The 20407-nt window shown below is 62.7% G+C and overlaps 2 protein-coding genes across 3 annotated transcripts; both read left to right on the top strand.

The window, feature by feature from the left end:
* Positions 1–1147: 1147 nt before the first annotated feature.
* ADCY6 (adenylate cyclase 6) lies at positions 1148–10399 on the top strand. Its single transcript, XM_059832808.1, has 21 exons — positions 1148–1981; positions 3540–3689; positions 3790–3911; positions 4031–4142; positions 4211–4338; positions 4514–4672; positions 4761–4902; positions 4992–5120; positions 5644–5669; positions 5772–5919; positions 6218–6315; positions 6394–6481; positions 6557–6673; positions 6742–6900; positions 7563–7738; positions 7827–7856; positions 8295–8424; positions 8525–8788; positions 9246–9450; positions 10033–10157; positions 10240–10399. Exons 1-21 carry the CDS (start codon positions 1148–1150, stop codon positions 10366–10368), a joined length of 3471 nt encoding a protein of 1156 aa, XP_059688791.1. The 3' UTR covers positions 10369–10399.
* A 1066-nt stretch (positions 10400–11465) lies between these two features.
* On the top strand, positions 11466–20318 carry CCNT1 (cyclin T1). 2 transcript variants are annotated; one of them, XM_059832783.1, is made up of 9 exons: positions 11466–11641; positions 12274–12355; positions 12666–12794; positions 13672–13732; positions 15082–15144; positions 15534–15579; positions 17893–18056; positions 18407–18477; positions 18872–20318. In XM_059832783.1, the coding sequence occupies exons 1-9, from the start codon at positions 11466–11468 to the stop codon at positions 20312–20314; spliced, it is 2235 nt and encodes a 744-aa protein (XP_059688766.1). In that variant the 3' UTR covers positions 20315–20318. The 2 variants fall into 2 exon arrangements, with proteins under 2 accessions (XP_059688766.1, XP_059688767.1); XM_059832784.1 differs by lacking the exons at positions 11466–11641; positions 12274–12355; positions 13672–13732 and having other exon boundaries at positions 12764–12794.
* Positions 20319–20407: the final 89 nt, after the last annotated feature.

Below are 20407 nucleotides of genomic sequence, written 5' to 3'. Positions count from 1 at the left end.
GCGCGCGCGCCCGCCGCCCCCGCGCGCCGCCCCGCGCCTCCCCCGCCGCACCGGGCCGCACCGGGCCGTACCGGGCCGTACCGGGCCGCCGCCGCCGCCGCTGCGCCTTTAAGGCCGCCGGCCGGGAGCGCCCGGGAGCGGATCCGGGCGGGGGGGGGGGGGGGCGGGCACCGGCCGGGGCGGGCCGGGGCTGCGACCGCGACCGCGACCGCGACCGGGGCCGCCACCGCCACCGGGGGCCCGGCCTGGGCGCGGGATGGGGCGGCGGGGGCGCAGCACGGCCGCCGTGTAGGAGCAGGCGGCGGCGGCGGGGCCGTGCCGGGGCGCGGGGCCCCGCGGGCGGCGGCGCCGGAGGCGGAGGTGAGCGGGGCCGTCCGGGCGCACCGGGCGCGGCGGGGGGGGGGGGGGGCCGGGGCGGCGGTGGGGACCGGGACCGGGGCGCTGCGCGAGGACCGGGGCGGGGGGGGGGACAACGACACCGGTCTGGGCCCCGGGGCGGCGGGAGCGGTGCGGCCCCGGGGGGGCTGCTCGGTGCTCGGGGGGGGCTGCCCGGTGCCCGGGGCTGCCCGGGGCGGAGGCGGGAGGGCGCTGGCGGGGCCGGGGGGAGCGGGCCGGGCTCGGCGGGGCTCCCCGCGGGCCGTGCCCGGAGCGGGCAGGCGGGCCGGCGTACGGGCAGGGAGGCGGCTGCCGCCGGGGCCGGCCCTTCCCGGGCGGCCGTTCCCCACCGCCGCTTGCCCCGGGGCTTGGGACCGGCTGCCACGTCCCGTCTGGTCCCCGGTGCCCCGGGGGAGCGGTGCCTGGTGCAGCCCGTTGGCCGCCGTTCAAGACAAACAGGGCCGGGACGCCCGGGACGGTTCCAGCTTTGCTGCAGGTCGCTGCGCCGGGGAGGACGGGCTCGGGGAGGCCTTGGCAGGGCCGAGCACCGGGACACCGGCACCGGGCACCCGCCGTGCCTGCAGAGGCCGTGGGGCTGGCGGGAGAGCTGGGGCTTGGGGTCTGCATCCCCCAGGGTGGGACGTCAGGGCCCTTCGCTGCCTGTCCCTGACGGGTGGGAAGAATGCCGCCTTGCACCCCCGTGGGCACCGGGGTCCCTCTCGGGGCGTCGGGGTGGGGGAGCGAGTGCTGACCCCCTCCCGGTGCCCGCAGCATGTCGTGGTTCAGCGGCATCCTGGTGCCCAAGGTGGACGAGCGGAAGACGGCATGGGGGGAGCGCAACGGCAAGAAGGGCACCCGCCCTCGCGCCGCCCTCTGCGGCCCCCGCTACATGAGCTGCCTGCAGGACCCTGAGATGGAGCGGGGCGGGGGGCCCCCCCGGGGGCTGCGCTGCACCTGGCAGGAGGACCACTACGGCAAGAAGGGGCCCACGGGCGACCTGGGGCTCAAATCGGTGGACTTGGGCTTGGAGGATGGCGAAGCCAAGGGGCCGAAGGCGGCTGGGGGCCGTGGGGGGCGGCCGTCGGCCGGCGAGTGCTGGCGGCGGCTGCTCCAGGTTTTCCGCTCCAAACGCTTCCAGTCGGCCAAACTGGAGCGGCTTTACCAGCGCTACTTCTTCCAGATGAACCAGAGCAGCCTGACGGTGCTGATGGGGGTCCTGGTACTGGTCTGCGGGGTGATGCTGCTCTTCCACTGCCTGCCCGGTGCCCCGCACGTGCCGGCGGCCGCCGCGTTGGCCAGCGCCACGGCCCTTTTCTTGCTCTTGATGGTGCTGTGCAGCCGCAGCGCCTTCCCCCAGGACTATATGTGGGTGGTGAGCTACGTGGTGCTGGGGCTGCTGGCCGGGGTGCAGGCGCTGGGGACGGTGGCCGTCGTGCCCCGCAGCGCGGCCGAGGGCGTCTGGTGGAGCGTCTTCTTCATCTACATCACCTACACGCTGCTGCCGGTGCGGATGCGGGCGGCCGTGCTGGCCGGCGTCCTCCTCTCCGCCCTGCACCTCGCCATCGCCTGGCACCGCAACGCCGCCGACCCCTTCCTCTGGAAGCAGGTAGGGCTGGAGGGGGGGCACACATGGGGGGGGGGCTGTGCCAAGGGGGTGCTGCCCACCTGCAGCCCCCCCATCCCCGCCGGCGGCTCCCTGAGTCCCTCTCCGCAAAACTGTGCTTTTCTGCGCTTGGTGTTGCTGCACATGGAAAATTCTGGATGCGGGAGGGGCCCCTCAGCCGTCCAGGGGTGTGTAGGGGGGTCCCACGCCCAGGGTCCCGCGGGTGCTGCCTGCGGCGTGGCTGGGGGTCGCTCCGCTGCCACGGCCCCGTGCAGGGGGTGAGGGGGCCCCTCATCCCAGCGGGGCTGGGCACAGACCCGCCATTGTGGGCTGTGCCGGGGTGGGCGGGGGGCACCCACAAAGCCCCTGTTGTGGGGCCGGCGGAAACCCCCGAGGGGGGATGCAGCACCAGGGCGCCAGGGCAGGGGGGTGGCTGCGACCCTGGCAGTGACCCCCCGGGGTGGCGGGTGCTCCCAGTGGGGTGCTGCATGCACAGGGGGGTGCGGGGGGGCTCCCCTCATCCCCAGGGCTGCGTGTTCACAGCCCCCGGCAGGGCCTCGCTATGCTCCCACCTCCTCGCCGCGGGGCCACCCGTCACCCTCGCCCTGCCTGGCCGGGGCCACGGCCACGTGCTGTCCCCACGGGGCGCAGGGCAAGGAACGCCATGCCGGGGTGGGGGGGAGGCCGGGGGGGCCGAGGCCAATGGGGCTTGGGGGCTCACGGGAGGGGAAGCCCCCCTCAGCGGGGTAACCCCTCGAGGTGGGAGCGATGGGGCTGTGGCCCCCGGCCAGGGGGATGTGAAGGGGATGGCGGGTGGGTGCGAGGGCCCCGCTCCCAGCCTGCCTGAGCACTATAAATAGCCCTGGCCCCGGTCCCGGGGGACAGGGACGGGGATGGGGAGCGGGGAAACCGCAGCGCTCCCGCTGCAGCCATCTCCGCTTCCCGGCCCTCCCCCGGCTTCCTCCGCTTCCCGAGGGCCCGCAGGGCCTGGCCGCGTCCCCATGTCCCCTCCTGCCCCGGGTCCCTGCATCCTCATATCCCCCCTGCCCTGGATCCTCAGGTCCCCTCTGCCCTGGTTTCCTACAGCCCCAGGTCCCCGTGTCCCCCCTGCACTGGGTCCCCAGGACCCCCACATTCACCCTGACCTGGTCCACTGTGTCCCCAGGTCCCCTGTGTCCCCCCTACCCTGCGTCCCCAGGTCCTTGCGTGCCCCGTGCCCTGATTTCCTGCAGCTCCAGGTGCCCCATGTCCCCCTGCTCCGGGTCTCCAGGTCCCCCATGTCCCTGCAGCCCCTCCCACCCTGGTTTCCCATGTCCTTAAGTGCCCCACATCCCCCTCACCCTTGTCCCCTGGCTCCCTGCATCCCCACGTCCCCCTGCCCGGCATCCCCAGGTCCCCATGTCTCCCTGCCCCCTCACAGCCCCCCTGCTCCCCTTGGCAGCACCTTCCCGTACCAGAGCCCGGGTTTTGGGGTGCAGAGGAGGGTGGCAGAGTGGGCCAGCTCTCGCCATGGGGCCAGGGGTCCCTGGGCGGCCGCACTGAGCCCACCTCCCCCTGCCAGCTCAGCGCCAACGCCCTGATCTTCCTCTGCACCAACGTGGTGGGGGTCTGCACCCACTACCCGGCCGAGGTGTCGCAGCGCCAGGCCTTCCAGGAGACCCGCGGCTACATCCAGGCGCGCCTGCACCTCCAGCGCGAGAACCGCCAGCAGGTGGGCTGGGGGTCCCGGGGGTCCCGGGGTCTCCCGTGCCGGGCTGGGGGTCCATCAGGGCCCTGGCCCCCCCCACTAATGGGGTGGTGCTGGGGTGCAGGAGCGCCTGCTGCTGTCGGTGCTGCCCCAGCACGTGGCCATGGAGATGAAGGAGGACATCAACACCAAGAAGGAGGACATGATGTTCCACAAGATTTACATCCAGAAGCACGACAACGTCAGGTACCGCGTGGCCGGGGGTGCGGGCTGGGGGTGGGTGAGGTTTGGGGGGGGTGTCACCAGGTGAGGGGGTCTGGGGGTGTGTGTGGTCCCTCCCCAGCCCATGCTCTTCCTCCCGGCAGCATCCTCTTCGCAGACATCGAGGGCTTCACCAGCCTGGCCTCGCAGTGCACGGCCCAGGAGCTGGTGATGACGCTCAACGAGCTCTTTGCTCGCTTCGACAAGCTGGCGGCGGTGAGTGGGAGGGCTGGGGTGGGCTGGTGGGGGTCCCAGAGCCCCCCTGACCTGCCCGTCCCCCCCAGGAGAACCACTGCCTGCGCATCAAGATCCTGGGGGACTGCTACTACTGCGTGTCGGGGCTGCCGGAGGCGCGCGGGGACCACGCACACTGCTGCGTGGAGATGGGGGTCGACATGATCGAGGCCATCTCGTGAGTGGGGCAGAGCACGGGGGTCACGCCCGTCCCCGGTGCTGGCACGTCCCCGGTGCCACCACAACTTGGGTGGCTGTGCCCGTCCCCGGTGCTGGCACATCCCCGGTGCTGGCCGGCCCGGGATGCATTGATGCGGTGCCTTGGGCTGACGCGGTGCCGGTGCCGTCCGCAGGCTGGTGCGCGAGGTGACAGGGGTGAACGTGAACATGCGCGTGGGCATCCACAGCGGGCGGGTGCACTGCGGCGTCCTGGGGCTGCGCAAGTGGCAATTCGACGTCTGGTCCAACGACGTGACCCTCGCCAACCACATGGAAGCGGGCGGCAAAGCCGGGTGAGCCGGGCTGGAGGGTCTGGGCTGGGGACTGGGGTAGGGGGCACAGGGCGGGGGGGCTCAGTGCCTTCATCCCCCCCATCCCCAGGCGCATCCACATCACCTGGGCGACGCTGCAGTACCTGAACGGGGACTACGAGGTGGAGCCGGGCCACGGGGGCGAGCGCAACGCCTACCTCAAGGAGCATAACATCGAGACCTTCCTCATCGTCGGCTGTAGCCAGAAGCGCGTGAGTTGGGGGGCACGTGGGGGGGATCCGGGTTGGGGGGGGGGGGGCAACCCTGGGGCCGACCCTCTCACGGCCACGTTGCCCTGCAGAAAGAGGAGAAAGCCATCCTGGCCAAGCTGCAGCGGGCTCGTGCCAACTCGACGGAGGGGCTGGTGCCACGCTGGGTGCCCGAGCGCTCCTTCTCCCGCACCAAGGACTCCAAGGCCTTCCGGCAGATGGTGAGCGGCCTCGGTGGGGGGGGGGCATCGGGCATGGGGGGTCCCCACCGCGGCGGTATCGGCTGCTCACCACCTTTCCGCGTCTGCCATTGGGTTTCCCCAGCCCTGCCCGCAGCCTTCGCCTGCTTCCTCCTGCCTGCTGCACCCCATGGCCCTGGGGAACCCCCAGGTCTCCCCCCATCCTCACCAGCCCATGGGGATCCCCCCTATCATCACCAGCCCATGGGGGTCCCTAGGTGTACCCCCTGTCCTCACCAGTTGTTGGGGATCCCTCCTGTCCTCACTGGCCTTAGGGACCCTCGGGTCCCTCTCAGATCCCTTCCTCCTCCCTTTGCAGACCCCCGCACCCTCCTTGCCAGGCTTGGGGAACCCTTGGGGGTCCCCCCCATCCTGGTTACCCTTGGGACTCTGTCCCCCATCCTTGGTGACCCTGGGGGATGCCCCTTGTCCTTGTCATCTATGAGGGTCCCCCCCATCCATACCAGTGTCTCTGACACCCCCCATCTCCTTTGTGTCTCCCCAGGGCATCGATGACTCCAGCAAGGACAAGTAAGTGTCCCCATGCTGGGGTGCCCCGGGGGGGGTCACAGCCAGGCTCTCCCTGGGGCAGAGCCGGGTGCCCGGGGGGGCCTGACCCATCCGTGCTCCCAGCCGTGGTGCCCAGGAGGCCCTCAACCCCGAGGACGAGGTGGATGAGTTCCTGAGCCGGGCCATCGACGCCCGCAGCATCGACCAGCTCCGCAAGGATCACGTCAAGAAGTTCCTGCTCACTTTCCAGACGTCGGAGCTGGAGAAGAAGGTGGGGGTCCCCCCATCCCAGCCCTGCGGTCCCCTCCGACCCCTGAAGTCCCCTCTGTCCTGGCCCCATCAGCACCTTTGTCCCCCTCGTCTCACCTCCATCCCCTGGGTCCTCTGCCCTGGCCTCATGGTTCCTTCCATCCCAGCCCCTGCGGTCACCTCCACCCTCTCTGTCCCAGCCATGGGTCACCTCTGACCCCTCTAATCTGTGCGGTCCCCTCCGTTCTGTCCCCTCCTTCCCCCCGGGGTCCCCTCCGTCCCCCTCCGCCCAGCCTGGCTCACCCCTCTCCTCCCCACAGTACTCCAAGAAGGTGGACGACCGCTTTGGTGGCTACGTGGCCTGCACCCTCCTCGTCTTCTGCTTCATCTGCTGCCTCCAGATTGTGGTGTTCCCCCAGTGAGTGCTGTGCCCCCCCCCAACCCAGTCCCCCAGCCCCCCGCCCCCCCCAGCGCTGACGGCCGCCTCTCTCCCCAGCTCCCCACTGATGCTCGGTGTCTATGTCGGCATCTTCATCCTCCTTGCCGCCATCCTCTTTATCTGCGCCGTCTACTCCTGCGTCACCGTGAGTAGGGGGCCGACGGGTAGGGGTGCGGGGGTGCTCGGCTGCGCATGATGGGGTCCCTCTCCCCCCCCACAGCTCTTCCCTGCCGCCCTGCAGCAGCTTTCCCGGAAAATCGTCCAGTCCCGCACCCACAGCACCGTCATCGGGGTCTTCACCATCCTCCTCGTCTTTGTCGCCGCCGTCGTCAATATGGTAGGGACGTGGGGTCGGGGGGCTGCGGGGGGCTGTGGGGCACCGGCTCACCCCTCTCGCCCCCCCAGTTCGCCTGTAGCCGGGTGGCCCTTCGGGACTGCGCCGCCCGCGAGCTCAACATCACCCCCGAGGCCGTGGGACCCTGCCAGCTCCGTGTCCTCAACTTCTCCCTGGGAACCCCCATGGGCCCCTGCCACCATGACGGGCTGGCCTGTGACTTCCCTGAGGTGAGCAGCCGTGGGGCACCCATGGGTGCAGGGCTCCCACCGCCGCGGGGCACTGGGATGGGGTCCTACGTGGGTGCCAGCATGGGTCCCTGCGGGTGCAGTGTCCTCCTTGGGTGCTGGCACAGGGTCCCTGAGGATGCAAGATGCTGGCAGGGGGTGCCCATGGGTGCAGTGTCCCCCAGGGTGCTGGAATGGGGTCCCCACCGATGCAGGGTGCTGGTATAGGTCCCTGTGGGTGCAGGGTCCTGCATGGGCACTGGTACAGGGTCCCCAAGGATGCAGGGTGCTGGCACAAGGGTCCCTGCAGGCACAGCGTCCCCAAGGATGCTGGCACAGGGTCCCTGAGGGTGCAGGGTGCTGGCATGGGGTCCCCACAGGCACTGTGCCCCCAAGGATGCTGACACGGTGTCCCTGAGGGTACAGGGCACTGCAGGTGCTGTGTCCCTAAGAGTACAGGGTGCTGGCACAGGGTCCCCGCGGATACAGGGTGCTGCCATAGGTCCCTATGGGTGCAAGGTCCTCCATGGGTGCTGGTGCAGAGCCCCTGAGGGAGCAGAGTGCTGGCAGGGTGTCCCCATGGGTGCAAGGTCCCCGTGGATGTGGGATGCCGGCAGCGGGTCCCCACGGGGTGCCGGCGCATCCCTGCGGCGTCTCTCCCGCAGTACTTCAACTACAGCGTGGTGCTGAGCCTGCTGGCCTGCTCCGTCTTCCTGCACATCAGCAGCATCGGCAAGCTGCTGCTCATGGTGGCCATCGAGGCCACCTACCTGGTGCTGGTGGAGGGGCCCCAGGCCACCCTCTTCGACAACGCCGACCTGCTGGTGGTGGCCAACGCCCTGTGAGTGCCCAGTGTCCCCCCGCCCGGGTGTCCCCACCCTCGGAGCCATGTCCCCACCCTGCTAACCCCCGGCTCCTCTCCCCCCCAGGCCCTCCTTCAACGTGACCCAGGGCGAATGGTGAGCGGGGAACTGGGACCAACTGGGAGTAGGGGGGTGAGGGTGGGCAGCAGCAGGGGAGTCCCTTGGGGGTCTGTGCTGTGAGGCTGGGCGCCGTTTTGGGGGCTGGGTGCCGCTTTGGGGTCCCTGGAGTGGGCGCAGCTTTGGGGGCTGGGTGCCGCTTTGGGGTCCCTGGAGTGGGCGCAGCTTTGGGGATTGGGTGCATTGTAGACGGTCCCAGGGATGGGTGCATCTTATGGTGTTGGGCACAGGTTTGGGGGTCCCTGGATTAGCTACATCATAGGGGATCCCTTGGGTGGGTGCATCTTAGGGGTTGGGTGCATCTTAGGGGATCCCTTGATGGGGGCATCTTTGGGGTCTGGGTGCAGGTTTGGGGTCCCTGGGGTGGGCACGGACTCGTCCGGTGTCCCGTCTCAGCGGGCGGGGGGTTGCCCGCAGCCCGGCGGAGGGGAAGGTGGCCCTGCGGTACGTCACCCCTGTCATCCTGGCTGTCTTCGCGCTGGCGCTGTACCTGCACGCGCAGCAGGTCGAGTCCACTGCGCGCCTCGACTTCCTCTGGAAGCTGCAGGTAGGACCGAGGGACGAGGGGCTGGGGCTGACCCCCTCCCCGCACCCTGGGGCGGACGCGGGGCCCCGGCGCGGCTCCCGCAAGGCACTGTGTGATGCAGGCGACAGGCGAGAAGGAGGAGATGGAGGAACTGCAGGCGTACAACCGGCGGCTGCTGCACAACATCCTGCCCAAGGACGTGGCGGCGCATTTTTTGGCACGGGAGCGTCGCAATGATGAGCTCTACTACCAGTCCTGCGAGTGCGTGGCCGTCATGTTCGCCTCCATCAGCAACTTCTCCGAGTTCTATGTCGAGCTGGAGGCCAACAACGAGGGCGTCGAGTGCCTGCGGCTGCTCAACGAGATCATCGCCGACTTTGACGAGGTGCCGGAGGGCGGAGTGGGGTGCAATGGGGTGGATTGTGGGGTGTATGGGGATGGGGTACTGGAGAGGCTGTGGAACAGTGTGTGTGGGGTGCAGAGGGATGCGGGGCACAGCGTGCTGGAGGGGCTGGGGAGCACCATGCATGAGGATGGGGTGCATGGAGATGAAGTGCATGGGGATGGGGTGCATGGGATGCTGGAGAGGCTGTGGAGCAGCATGTGTGGGGTGCACAGGGATGGGGTGCAGGAAGATGGGGTGCACGGGGTGCTGGAGAGGCCATTGAGCCTGTGTGTGGGGCTGGGGTGCACGGGGTGCTGCAGAGGCTGTGGAGCAGCGTGCAGAGTGTGCACAGGGATGGGGTGCACGGGGTGCTAGAGAGGCTGTGGAGCAGTGGACAGGGTGCAGGAAGATGGGGTGCACAGGGCCCCGGAGAGGTGGGGTGACGCTGTCCCCCCAGATCATCAGCGAGCAGAAGTACCGTCAGCTGGAGAAGATCAAGACGATTGGCAGCACCTACATGGCGGCCTCAGGGCTGAACGCCTCCACCTATGACCGGGAGGGCCGGAGCCACATCGCGGCGCTGGCTGACTACGCCATGCACCTGATGGAGCAGATGAAGTACATCAACGAGCACTCCTTCAACAACTTCCAGATGAAGATCGGTGAGCGTCCCTTGCACACCCCTTTGCACCGGCAGCCGCCCCGTGCGTGCCCCTGGCCCTCGCACGCGGCTTCGCGTCTGCTGCCTCTTGCACGCCCCATCCCTTTCGCACACGCGGCCCTGGCGCGTAGCCTGGCACGCCGAGAGCTTTGCACACGCGCCCTCCCTCCCGTTGGCTTTGCACACCCCTCGGCACAGGCAAAGTCTCGCACGCCTCTGCCCTTCTGCACACACGGCCTTCGCAGACCACTTTGTGTACGAGCCCTCGCACACCCCTCTCCGCACGCAAACCCTCGCACATCCTTTCCCCTTTGCTCACAGGCACCTTTGCACGTGCTGGTGCTGCACAGCCCTTTAGCCCTTGCACAGAGAGGCTCTCGCACACCTCTTCGCGCGCCCCTTCCTTCCTCCGCGCGCCCCTTCCTTCCTCCGCGCGCCCCTTCGCCCACGCGAGCCCTTGCCCACCTGCTCCTCTTTACCCGCCCATCCCTTTGCAGCCCCCTTTTCCCCTCGCATGCCCCCCATGCCCTCGCCCCCATGGTGGCGGGGGGGCTGTGACACTCCGTGTGTGTCCCCTCCCCAGGCCTGAACATGGGGCCGGTGGTGGCGGGGGTGATCGGGGCGCGCAAGCCCCAGTACGACATCTGGGGCAACACCGTCAACGTCTCCAGCCGCATGGACAGCACCGGGGTCCCCGATCGCATCCAGGTCAGCCGGGGGGCAGGGAGCGGGGGGACAGGGCCCCCCCCGAGCCCCCCCGAGCCCCCGTGTGTGTGTTGTCCCCCCCCAGGTGACGACAGACCTGTACCAGGTGCTGGCGGCCAAGGGCTACGTGCTGGAGTGCCGGGGGCTGGTCAAGGTCAAGGGCAAGGGGGAGATGACCACCTACTTCCTCAACGCTGGCCCAGAAGGGAGTTAGGGGGGGGCCCCCGTGGTGTGTCCCCCCCCCTCCCCGCCGCTTGTCCTGGGCCGGTGCCCCCCAGCCTGCACCAGGGTCAGACAGAAAAGGAATAATCCCCAAATCCATGTATTTAAAAAAAAAAGAGAGAGGAAAAAGGGAGGTGGCTGGGGGGGTGCTCCCCACTGTGCCCCCCCCTCCCCAGGGTGGTGTGTTGGGGGGGGCACTTCCTAGCCCGCACTGGGGTGTTTGTGGAAGTGGGGGTCAGGGTGCAGGCCCCCCCTTTGCCGAAATTCCCCATGTGCCAAAGAAGGGAAGATGGGGGGGCCCCCCCGGGAAGGGGCTGGGGGGGCGGTTTGGGGGTGGGGGGTCTCCCCGGCCCCTTCCATGTGCCAAATTGAAGTGCCGTCTGCCGGGGCGGGGGGGGGGGCAGGCACAGCACCTTCGCACCCCCCCAGACCCCCCCCCCGGGCTCCTGGCCCTCCCCGGCCAGGGGGGTCCCGCTCCCTCCCGGGGTGGGGGGGGCAGCTCCCCCCGTTTTAAATGCAAAAAAAAATAATGAAGTGACTTTTTTTTTTTTTCTTTTTTGAAGCAGTTTTGGGGCGGGGGGGGCTGAGGCCTGGGCGGGGGGTGTCACCGCCCCCCACCCCACCCCCCCCGCCCAGCGCAGACCTGAGGTACTTTGTCCTTCGTGTGTACAGATAAATTATATATAAAACTCACTTTGGATACGAGCTGTGGCCTGGCCTGTGGGGCGGGGGGGGCCGCGATTCCGGGGGGAGCCCCGGCAGGGCCCTGAGCTGCGGGCCGGGCTCCGGGGCCACGGGAAAGCCGGGGCCGGGGGGGGGTGGGGGGGGGTGGGGGTGGGTTCCGTGGCGGCGCGGGGGCTCACGGGAGGCCCGGGGGGGGGGGGGGGGGGCCGCGGTAACGGCTGCCCCTTCCCCCTAGCAACAGTTCTGCGTCCGAACGCGCAGGCGCTAGCAACCGCGCAGGCGCCTCAAGGGCTCCTCCCCTGCCCCGCCTCGCAACGCGGCCGTACGCGCGCGCCGCCGCCCTGTGACGTCGGCGCGTCGTTGCGTGCGTCCCGTGCGTGCGTGCGCGCGCGGGCGCAGATCGCCATGGAGGCCTCGGCGGGCGGAGGGGCCGGCGGCGCGGCGGGGCGGCGCTGGTACTTCACCCGCGAGCAGCTGGACCGCAGCCCCTCGCGTCGCGCCGGGCTCGACCCCGACAAGGAGCTCTCGTACCGGCAACAGGCGGCCAACCTGCTGCAGGACATGGGACAGCGCCTCAACGTGTATCCGGCCGCGCTAGGCCGCGCGGCCTGCGCTTGGGTGCCGCCGCCGCGGAGCGGGGGGGGGCCTGGCCCGGTCGGGGAGCGGGGAGAGCCGGGTCTGGCCGCGGGGTGAGCTAGGCCCGGGTGCGGGGAGGGCCGGGGTCGGCCGCGGGGAGAGCCGAGTGCGTTCCGAGAGCGGGTAGAGCTATGTCGGGGTTCGGGGAAGGCCAGGCCAGGCCCGGCCCGGGAGCGGGGAGGGTGAGGCCGGGAATGGGGAGAGCCGGGCCCGTTTCGGGAGCGGGGAGAGTTATGCCGGTGTGCGGGGAGGGCCAGGTCCGACCCGGGAGCGGGGAGAGCCAAGCGCGTTTTGGGAGCGAGCAGAGCCTGGCCCGGGAGCAGAGAGAGTGAGGCCCGGCCCGGGAGCAGGGAGAGCCAAGCGTGTTTTGGGAGCGCGGAGAGCCCGGCCCAGCACCGGAGAGAGCCAAGTGTGTTTTGGGAGTGGGGAGAGCCCGGCCCGGGAGTGGGGAGAACCAGGTGCATCTTGGCAACAGGGAGAGCGAGGCCCGGCCCGGTGCCGGTGGGATGTAGAGGAGTTGAGGACGCTGCTCAGGGATTGTCTTCGGGACTGTATGTTTCCTTAACCATCCCATCAGCTCCCAGCTCACCATCAACACGGCCATCGTGTACATGCACCGTTTCTATATGGTGCAGTCCTTCACCCAGTTCCACAGGAACGTAAGTGTGCTGGGGTCTGGGATGGTGGGGGGCACTGGGAACCTCACAGCTCTGCTCCTGCTGCTGCCTGGCAGCCAGCTCGGGGGGGGTGACGTGATGGGACCCTGGGGAGGGGGCTTGGAAAGGGGAAGGGTGGTTCGTAGCTGCTGGTAGTCACCAGAGACTGTTTTCCCTCCTGGTGGTGTTTGGACTTGCACAGGCTTTGTTTCCTAAAGGAATATTAGGCTAGTTCTCATGTCTAAAACTAATTTATTTGCTTTAATCTTGAACTTACTAACTTTAAAACAAATAATGTTTTTTTTCTCTGAAGTCGGTGGTACCAGCAGCTCTGTTCTTGGCAGCCAAGGTGGAGGAGCAGCCTCGTAAGCTGGAGCACGTAATCAAGGTAGCACATGCCTGTCTGCATCCCCTGGAAACTCCTCTAGAAACCAAGAGCGAGGTAAGTGTCGAGATCGGAGAACTGGGCTCTGATGTGAGGAGCGGAGGCACGAGGAATGAGAATGGCGGAAGCGTGCTGCATCCTGAATCGCGTGGCTACAGCGTCTCGTTAAATCGGGTTCAGCAGTACCCGCTCTCTAAGCGAGTGGCTGTGTCCTAGGATGGTCAGTGGCAGCTTTCCAATTCGACTGCTCTTACACTACTGAGAGCTTTTTGGCTTCTGTACAGCAGAAGGCTTTTCTTTCCTGCTCTGTGGCAACCTCTCTTCTGTTCTCCTCTGCTGTGCTGCTGTAAATGTGACTCAGATGTGCTGTGTAACAATGTCTGCGTGAAAAGCTTCTGAGGAGGGCATGGATGTTGGCTGCTGCGACTGAGTAGTGTCTGTGGCAGAGCAGAAGGTGGTGTGTGCAGTTTGGTTCTGTTCTGTCCCCACACGTTTAATGGTGGGTTTATTAAAAACGTTGCCGATTCCCCATCTCTCAAGACAGCCCGTCTTACCTGGAACTGAGCAGCCAGCCCTGCTGAAAAGGGGCAGCTTTATCCAGGAAAGCTTAAGGGGGAAAAAAAAAAAGCAGCTAATTCCTCTCCTGTACTGCTCGTATAGCCATCCCGTGCAGTGCGAGGGACCAGGACTGAGAGGGCCACTGTGGATCCTGAAGCAGCCATCCCCTAGCAGAAGCACTAGCAGGGGAGCGGGTCCACCCCAGCACTCTGCTTTCTCTTTTCTGGCAGGGAATCTGTGCCAGTTCCCCCAGTGCAGATCGGCATAAAGATTCCCCTTTGCTATTTTTGCCTCCCTGAGAAAAGGGTGTTAGAAATGTGCAGGCTTTATACGGAGTGCCTCATCGTGAGTAACTTGCCTGTCCTCTCAACCCCAGGCTTACCTGCAACAAGCCCAAGACCTGGTCATTCTAGAGAGCATAATACTGCAGACCCTGGGTAAGTTTTTCAAAGCGGACGGGCTGCCACACGAATCCCAGACCCAGGAGTGTTCCGCAGAGCGGAGAGCCTAACCGCACAGTCTTCTCCACAGCTGGAGGGCAGATGTACAGCTGGCCAGTGGGAGAGCAAGAGTCCAGGCAACAAACTCTATTTTTCACACCCACTCCTTCTCTTTTCCTTTTAACGTCAGTTTTTTCAGGTGTAACTTGTGTCAGGTTCAATGCTCAGAGAGATTAAAGCGTGGAAGTGTGGCTCGTCTCTTTTTTTCCTGCCCCCCCCCAACAGGTTTCGTACTGCTTGGACACCGGTCGCTGTCCTCCGTTACGCTATTGAACTCGATAATGCTCTAGTCCTGTGGCCAGGAAGCAGTTTGCACTGAGAGATGTCTAACAAAACCGGGGTTGAAAGTTACTATTTTGATCAGATACCTGAATGTGGGGAAAAAACCAAACCCAGCAACAGTTTTCGTGTTTTTTTGAAAGTAGAAGCTGGAGCGTACATTTAGGGCTGTGGCCGTTGGATCCGGTATCCTGTTCCTTTCTAAAATGTACTGTTAAAACTTGGTTTTACTAACATATATTCCGTTTCAGAGGCAGTTTGTAGATAGCGTTCCACTCCAAAATGCTCAGGAGGCCTTTGTTATTTCTGACTTTGTTCAGAGTAAATGCCGCTAGTCCCTCACTCACAAGGGGACGGGGGGGTCGCATGTGCTGGCCTGGCAAGCCAAACTGTGACCCCAGTTCTGCAACGGCTCGGTTCTCCAGTTGCCTTCTGTAACGTCCCAGTTCTTCTAGAATGTTCTGCATGGGAAGAACCAAATCTGTTGCACACATGGACCGATTTGAATTTTTTTTTTTTCTTTAAAACATAATGCCCAAACTGAATAGGAAACTGAAGCGAGGATTAAGTTCAGTTGTCTTTAGTGCTGTAGGCTCCTTCAAAGGGAAAACGTCTGCTTCCTCTTAGCTTTTTGGGTGACAGAAATTCCTTTGAGCCGATGCCATTGTCTTCTTCTTCCTCCCAGCTGCTGTAAGAGGCTTTGTCCTGCTATTTTTAAAATCCTTAATAGTTGTTTTGTTTTCAGTGAGGTCTTTCAAGCGCAGAAGTCATTTAGCTGCTTGGAGGTCTGGCAGCAGCAGTGACCTTCGGGTTTTGTGACTGGAGAACTTGAGTCTTCTGGATACAGGAAAACGGGCTCCTCTATTCCTGCTTGCCTCCGAGCAGAGAGGGGCTGTAGGAGGGAAGGGGAGAAGGCCTTGTCCCCCAGGAGCAGGAAACGTGAGGTTCGTAGATCCGCGGGGGTGTGCTGCCAGTTTTCTGATGGCCGTATGTCTGTGTTCTTCCAGGTTTTGAGATCACTATTGACCACCCCCATACCCACGTGGTGAAGTGCACACAGCTAGTGCGAGGTAAGCGATGTCAGACATCGGGTGCTTGCGGCTTTGCCGCCACGTAACCTCAGCTTGATAGAGAAGATCTGTGAAAATACGTTGCGGTGTTTAGCCAGGACTGCCCAAGAACTTGTCTGCAGTCTGTCTCCTTAATAACCATAACAAATGTCAAAACAGAGGCAGTTGCAAATGACTGACACGATGTTGTGGCTCTGCTGAACCACGCAAAGCTCTCTATGTACAGTAATTTCTAAAATCCTTCTAGCTGTGGCGTAGAGTTAGTCGAACCGTGCTGGCGCTCTCATTTTGTGTGTAGTGGTGAGAGGCCCGTGGTTCTTGCACTAAAATGGAATAATGTTTGTCAGGATATGCAGACTAATGCCCTGTTTTTTCCTTTTCTCTTTCAGCCAGCAAGGACTTGGCCCAAACTTCCTATTTCATGGCTACCAACAGGTTATTATTTTACAATTGATTCATATGTGACAGAGGGTCTTATCTGGAGATGTGCTATTGGTGACCCCTGGGGCACTGGTCAGCCTGCGAGCAACTGGGGATCGTTTGGTTTGGTTCAGAAAGAGCAGGAACCCTTTCTCCTGCTAGCTGCTGGTCAAAACCAGCTGGAAAATGAGCCATATAAGTGGGGCAGATGGCAAGCTTAGGAACTTCACTGCTTTTTTTTTTTTTAATGGGGAGTTAGACAGTTGTGCAAGTTTAAAAAAAACCCCGCCAAACCCAAAAGGTAGACTTGAAACGAATGTATACGTTTTTACTTGCTTAGTACCTAGGTGTCAGAGAGTTTTCACTGAACTAGGTGCTGTGCAAATTGTCAACATACACAGTCTGTAGCCCAAAGAAGGCTGATCTAGAGTATAAAGGGAGAAAAACAGTAGTTGGATGGAGGCATGAGGCGTTACAAGAGGAAACGATAGCCTTGTCTGGCCTGCGTGACTGGACAGACAGTCCTGTAAGCAGAGTCTTGGAAACAAAAAAAGCCCCTAGTTTTTTTCGCCTTGAGAGGTCTGGGTAGTTTTGTCGCTAGATTTTTCACTGCAAAGCTGATACCAGCCCTTGTGTTGGGACTCGCGACATTTATTTTTCAACTTAATTTCCTGGATTACCAGCTTCGGGCAAATCACAGAGTTAATGTTTGGAACAGACCAGGTCGTGGACATGGAAAATCTTGTGGTTTTGTGAAAGAGCTCACAGAAGTGAAAGGATGGGAGAAAAAGATGGTTTAGGCGCTAGCACAGGTGAAGTTGCAGAGTCAGAGAATAATTCCAAGGCCTGGCTGAGCTGTGAATGTGCGTGGCCTTGGGCGAGTCGTTTCTCTCCTCGCTGCCTGTGAGAGGTGTTAACCTGCTCACCTCCACAGCGTGCTGGGAGAATTGTTTGTTGAAGGTGCTCTGAAGCTCCAAAGGGCACTGTGTGGGTTTCCTGCATAAACTAGCATAAAGGGAAGGTGGTGTTAGTAATGTGTGGGTAAATGCATCCTTGAAACGTGTTTTATCCCTGCAGCAATAATTGCAAAACCAAGGAATTACGAGTTAAGGTTATAATTGAAAGAAATCCAGGCAGAAAGTAAGAAACGCAGCCAGGCAGCCTCAATTTTGCCTTAAAGTGATGCCATGAAATGCCTGATTAAGGTGCTTAAGTGATGAACTGGATTTATCAGGCGTAGTTACGGATGTTTAACTTTTATTTCCTTCTGGCATCATTATGGGGCAGGCTTAAAGCTCTTTGTGCACCTTAGCTTCATTTCTTACCTTGGCAGACTGGATAAAGGCTCTGAATTTCCTGGGTTTGACTTCTTGATGTATGGATAAATACAGTATCTGTGAAACAGCTTCAGACTTTTTGGCTGTAGATGCATATCTCTGTCTCTCCCCATTGCATTGATGGAAAAAAGTTTAATAACCCGAGCATGGCGAAGAAATGCAGATAATGCCATCCTGCGGCTGCACGTAGATGCTCAGTGGCACCATTTCCATCAAGCGCTCTTTGAAAGGGCCGATTCACGAGTGTGACAGTGGGCAAATCCTGCACTCAACTTGCTGTTACGGTTTCTAAGGCTTAGTGGGCCTGGTGTTCCTGCAGGCAGAGATTAGGATGCTTTCTCAGTTCATTGGTTCTCCTGTTCTCTAGACCTCACAACACTGACGTCTGAGCTGTCATGTGGCAAATTAATTTACTGATGAAAATGCTTGATAGACAGCTAGGTTCCCTTTTAGGCACTCCTGAGTCACTCCAGCGTATGGTGCTATTCACAGCCGAAGCTTCAGTGCTTTTCCTAAAAATCATTTGGGAAAGACCAGAGCCTTCCTAAAAGCCGAAGAGGGCCAGTTTGCTCCTTGAACGCCATCCCAGGAGTTGCACTTGGAAGCGTCTGAGTTTCTTCTCAGATTGAGCAGAGCCCACAGCAGAGGTGGGGGCTGGCAGGGAACCCAGCCGCTCGCTTTCTCCCTCGGAGGAGGGCTCGAGCTGGGCGGCAGCGTGCCTCGCTGCTCCTGCACGAGCCGCAGAGCCTTGCGCTGACAGAGTTGCCTGGACCCAAATTACCTGCAGCAGAACAGGGAAGGAACAAGCAAATCGGTGGAGCGGGATAGAGACGCCCGTAACAGTAGGGTTGTACTGGGGGAGGAATGGCAGGGACTTCCCCACCATGTCCACCTCTTGTGCAGCTTCTGTTCAGTGGGCGATAGTGAGTGCTGAAGTTCAGGCTTGGGAGTTCATGGCTTTCTGTTTCTCTCTCCCTGCTGGTGACGTCAGCCTGCACCTGACCACCTTCAGCCTGCAGTACACCCCTCCCGTTGTGGCCTGCGTCTGTATCCACCTGGCTTGTAAGTGGTCCAACTGGGAGATCCCAGTCTCCACGGACGGGAAGCACTGGTGGGAATACGTTGATGGCACTGTAACTCTGGAGCTCTTAGATGGTAAGTTTTGGAGCGAGGTTCCCCCCCAAAGGCTCTTACATTATTTTGGCATCTCTGTTCCTGGGTCTGCCATTCAGACACGGCCACTGGCCAGTTCATGGACTCCAGGTCTTGCCAAGGTTTCCAGTGCAGCAGCAGCAGCTTCTGTGGTACAACAGAGATGGCAAAAGGTGCACAGTGAGATGAGTTTAAATGTGGTCAGTGATACTAGTTCTCAGTATTTCCCCTCCTGGAGTAGCTCCATCTCATCAGTAGCTCCATTCATCAGTAAGTAGGGGGTTGCCCTGATGGATTAGTAACTGCTCTGCCCACCTCTGACCCTCTTGCTTGGGTTTGTGTCTCCTCTGCAGAGCTGACTCATGAATTCCTGCAGATCCTTGAGAAAACTCCCAACCGGCTTAAACGTATCCGGAACTGGCGGGTAAGACTCTGTTTTGGACCGCGGGTGCTTGCAGGAGAACACAGGCTCTGATTTCTTCTCTGTGCATGAGGCTGTGTGGCATCTCCGGTATGACAATGCAAGACAGTGTCTGAAGGGCGTGTGTGTGGGGGGAAAATCCGAACACTCTGCGTCTGCAAAATGTTGCTTCAGCGCTCGAGTTTGTCTGTTCCGAGTTAACTCTGTAGAGACCTTGGTTTTTCAACTGCACTAGCCACCCTGCTTCCAGTGGTTGGGTCTTTTCCCACAAGGAGGGATGGGGGCAAAGTGGATCTGTCTTTAAATGTGAGCTTGCATTGTACCGGGTGAGCTGCTTGCATCAACCCAGCACTAGTGACAGCCCAAAGTAAACAACCGGTCGCTGCTTTTATTCCAGGCCTCTCAAGCAGCTAAGAAGTCAAAGGCTGATGACCACGGTGAAGATGAGAGCCTGTCGGAGCAGACAATCCTCAACATGATTTCCAGGAACAATAGTTCGGACATGAACATCGCTGGGTTAATGAGCATGTCAACGTCCTCGACCGCCGGAGCAGGGCCTTCTCTGCCGGCCACGGTGGACTCACCCAGCGACCAGAGTGGCACGGATATGTCCCAGCCTGAGCACTGGCTGTCCCAGCATCCTCCACCCAAGCTGGAGACTGGCCAGAGTCACAGGACTAACGAAAGCTCGTCGGCTGCTGAGCACCCTTTACAGCAAGATGGCGCTGGTTATCAGAAGCAGAGCGGCAAGAACGCCCCATCAGCCAAAGTGTCGCTCAAGGAGTACCGGGCCAAGCACGCCGAGGAGCTGGCGGCACAGAAGCGGCAGCTGGAGAACATGGAGGCCAACGTGCGTTCTCAGTACGCCTACGCTGCGCAGAATCTCCTGGTCCAGCAGCAGCGGGAGAGGGAAGTCCAGCAGGACAGCAACCCCTCTCCGATCATCCTGAAAATCCCCATCGGCGGCCCGGAGAACCCCGAGCGCCCTCCCGGCCCTGAAAAGAGTGACAAAGCCTCGGCTCTGAAGCTCAGGATCCCTGTGGCAGGTGGAGGTGGGGAGAGGCCCCTCCCCTCCAAGCAGGAAGAGATAAAAATGCGGATCAAGGTGCCAACCGCCGCAGACAGGCACGGCTCCTCGGATGAGAGCAGCGGCAAGAACCGGGAGCACAAGGAGAAACACAAGGTTCACTCTTCTAACCACCACCACCACCACCACAACCACCACTCTCACAAACACTTACACCCCCAGCTTGGCGCCGGCCCCAGCAGCATGGCGAACAAGCGGCCGGGAGACTCTAAACACATCAGCCAGCCTAGCGCCGTGCCCCACAAAAGCTACGGTCCCCTCGCCTCTTCCCGCAAGAGGCCCCTGCCAGAGGAGGTGGCAGCAGCCACGGCCACGGCCACCGCCGCAGCCCACGAGCACCAGCCCAAAGTCAGCAAAGCCTCCAAAGGCCCTGGCATGCCGTTCCCTTACCCCCACCTCCCCGGGGCGGCCCACCTCCCAGGGCACAGCTCAGATGTGGGCAACCTCCCCTTATCCCAGGCCAACAAAGCCCGGGGCACCCACAGCAAATCGGACAAGGGTCCCACGGGGGCCAACGGGCACAATGCCAACCAGGCCAGTGACTACCAGGATACGGTCAATATGCTGCACTCGCTGTTGAGCGCGCAGGGCATGCAGCCCACCCAGCCCCCTGCCTTTGACTTCCACTCGTACGGCGAGCTCTTGAACCCCCGGGCTTCCACCAGCTCCAGAGCTGCCGCCAACACGGACAAGCCCCGACCACCCCCCCTGCCCTCAGAACCGCCCCCCCCGCTCCCCCCTCTCCCCAAGTAAAACCCCTTTTTACTACTGAGTTTGTACAGAGCCCAAGCCCAAACCTGGGCTGCCCCTGTGGGGGCATGAAAGGGCTTGTTTGATCTCCACTGC

This window comes from Gavia stellata, chromosome 36, assembly GCF_030936135.1.
Source record: "Gavia stellata isolate bGavSte3 chromosome 36, bGavSte3.hap2, whole genome shotgun sequence".
Lineage (NCBI taxonomy): Eukaryota > Metazoa > Chordata > Aves > Gaviiformes > Gaviidae > Gavia > Gavia stellata.
The sequence above is the reverse complement of the archived record's forward strand: the minus strand, read 5'-3'. Positions and strand labels throughout refer to the sequence as shown.

Coding starts and splice junctions, on each gene's coding strand:
- ADCY6 (XM_059832808.1), top strand. CDS start 1,148: ATGTCGTGGTTCAGCGGCATCCTGGTGCCCAAGGTGGACGAGCGGAAG. Junction 5,920..6,217: donor CGTCGGAGCTGGAGAAGAAG/GTGGGGGTCCCC, acceptor TCCTCCCCACAG/TACTCCAAGAAGGTGGACGA. Junction 6,482..6,556: donor CCGTCTACTCCTGCGTCACC/GTGAGTAGGGGG, acceptor CCCCCCCCACAG/CTCTTCCCTGCCGCCCTGCA.
- CCNT1 (XM_059832783.1), top strand. CDS start 11,466: ATGGAGGCCTCGGCGGGCGGAGGGGCCGGCGGCGCGGCGGGGCGGCGC. Junction 15,145..15,533: donor GTGCACACAGCTAGTGCGAG/GTAAGCGATGTC, acceptor TTTCTCTTTCAG/CCAGCAAGGACTTGGCCCAA. Junction 18,478..18,871: donor AACGTATCCGGAACTGGCGG/GTAAGACTCTGT, acceptor CTTTTATTCCAG/GCCTCTCAAGCAGCTAAGAA.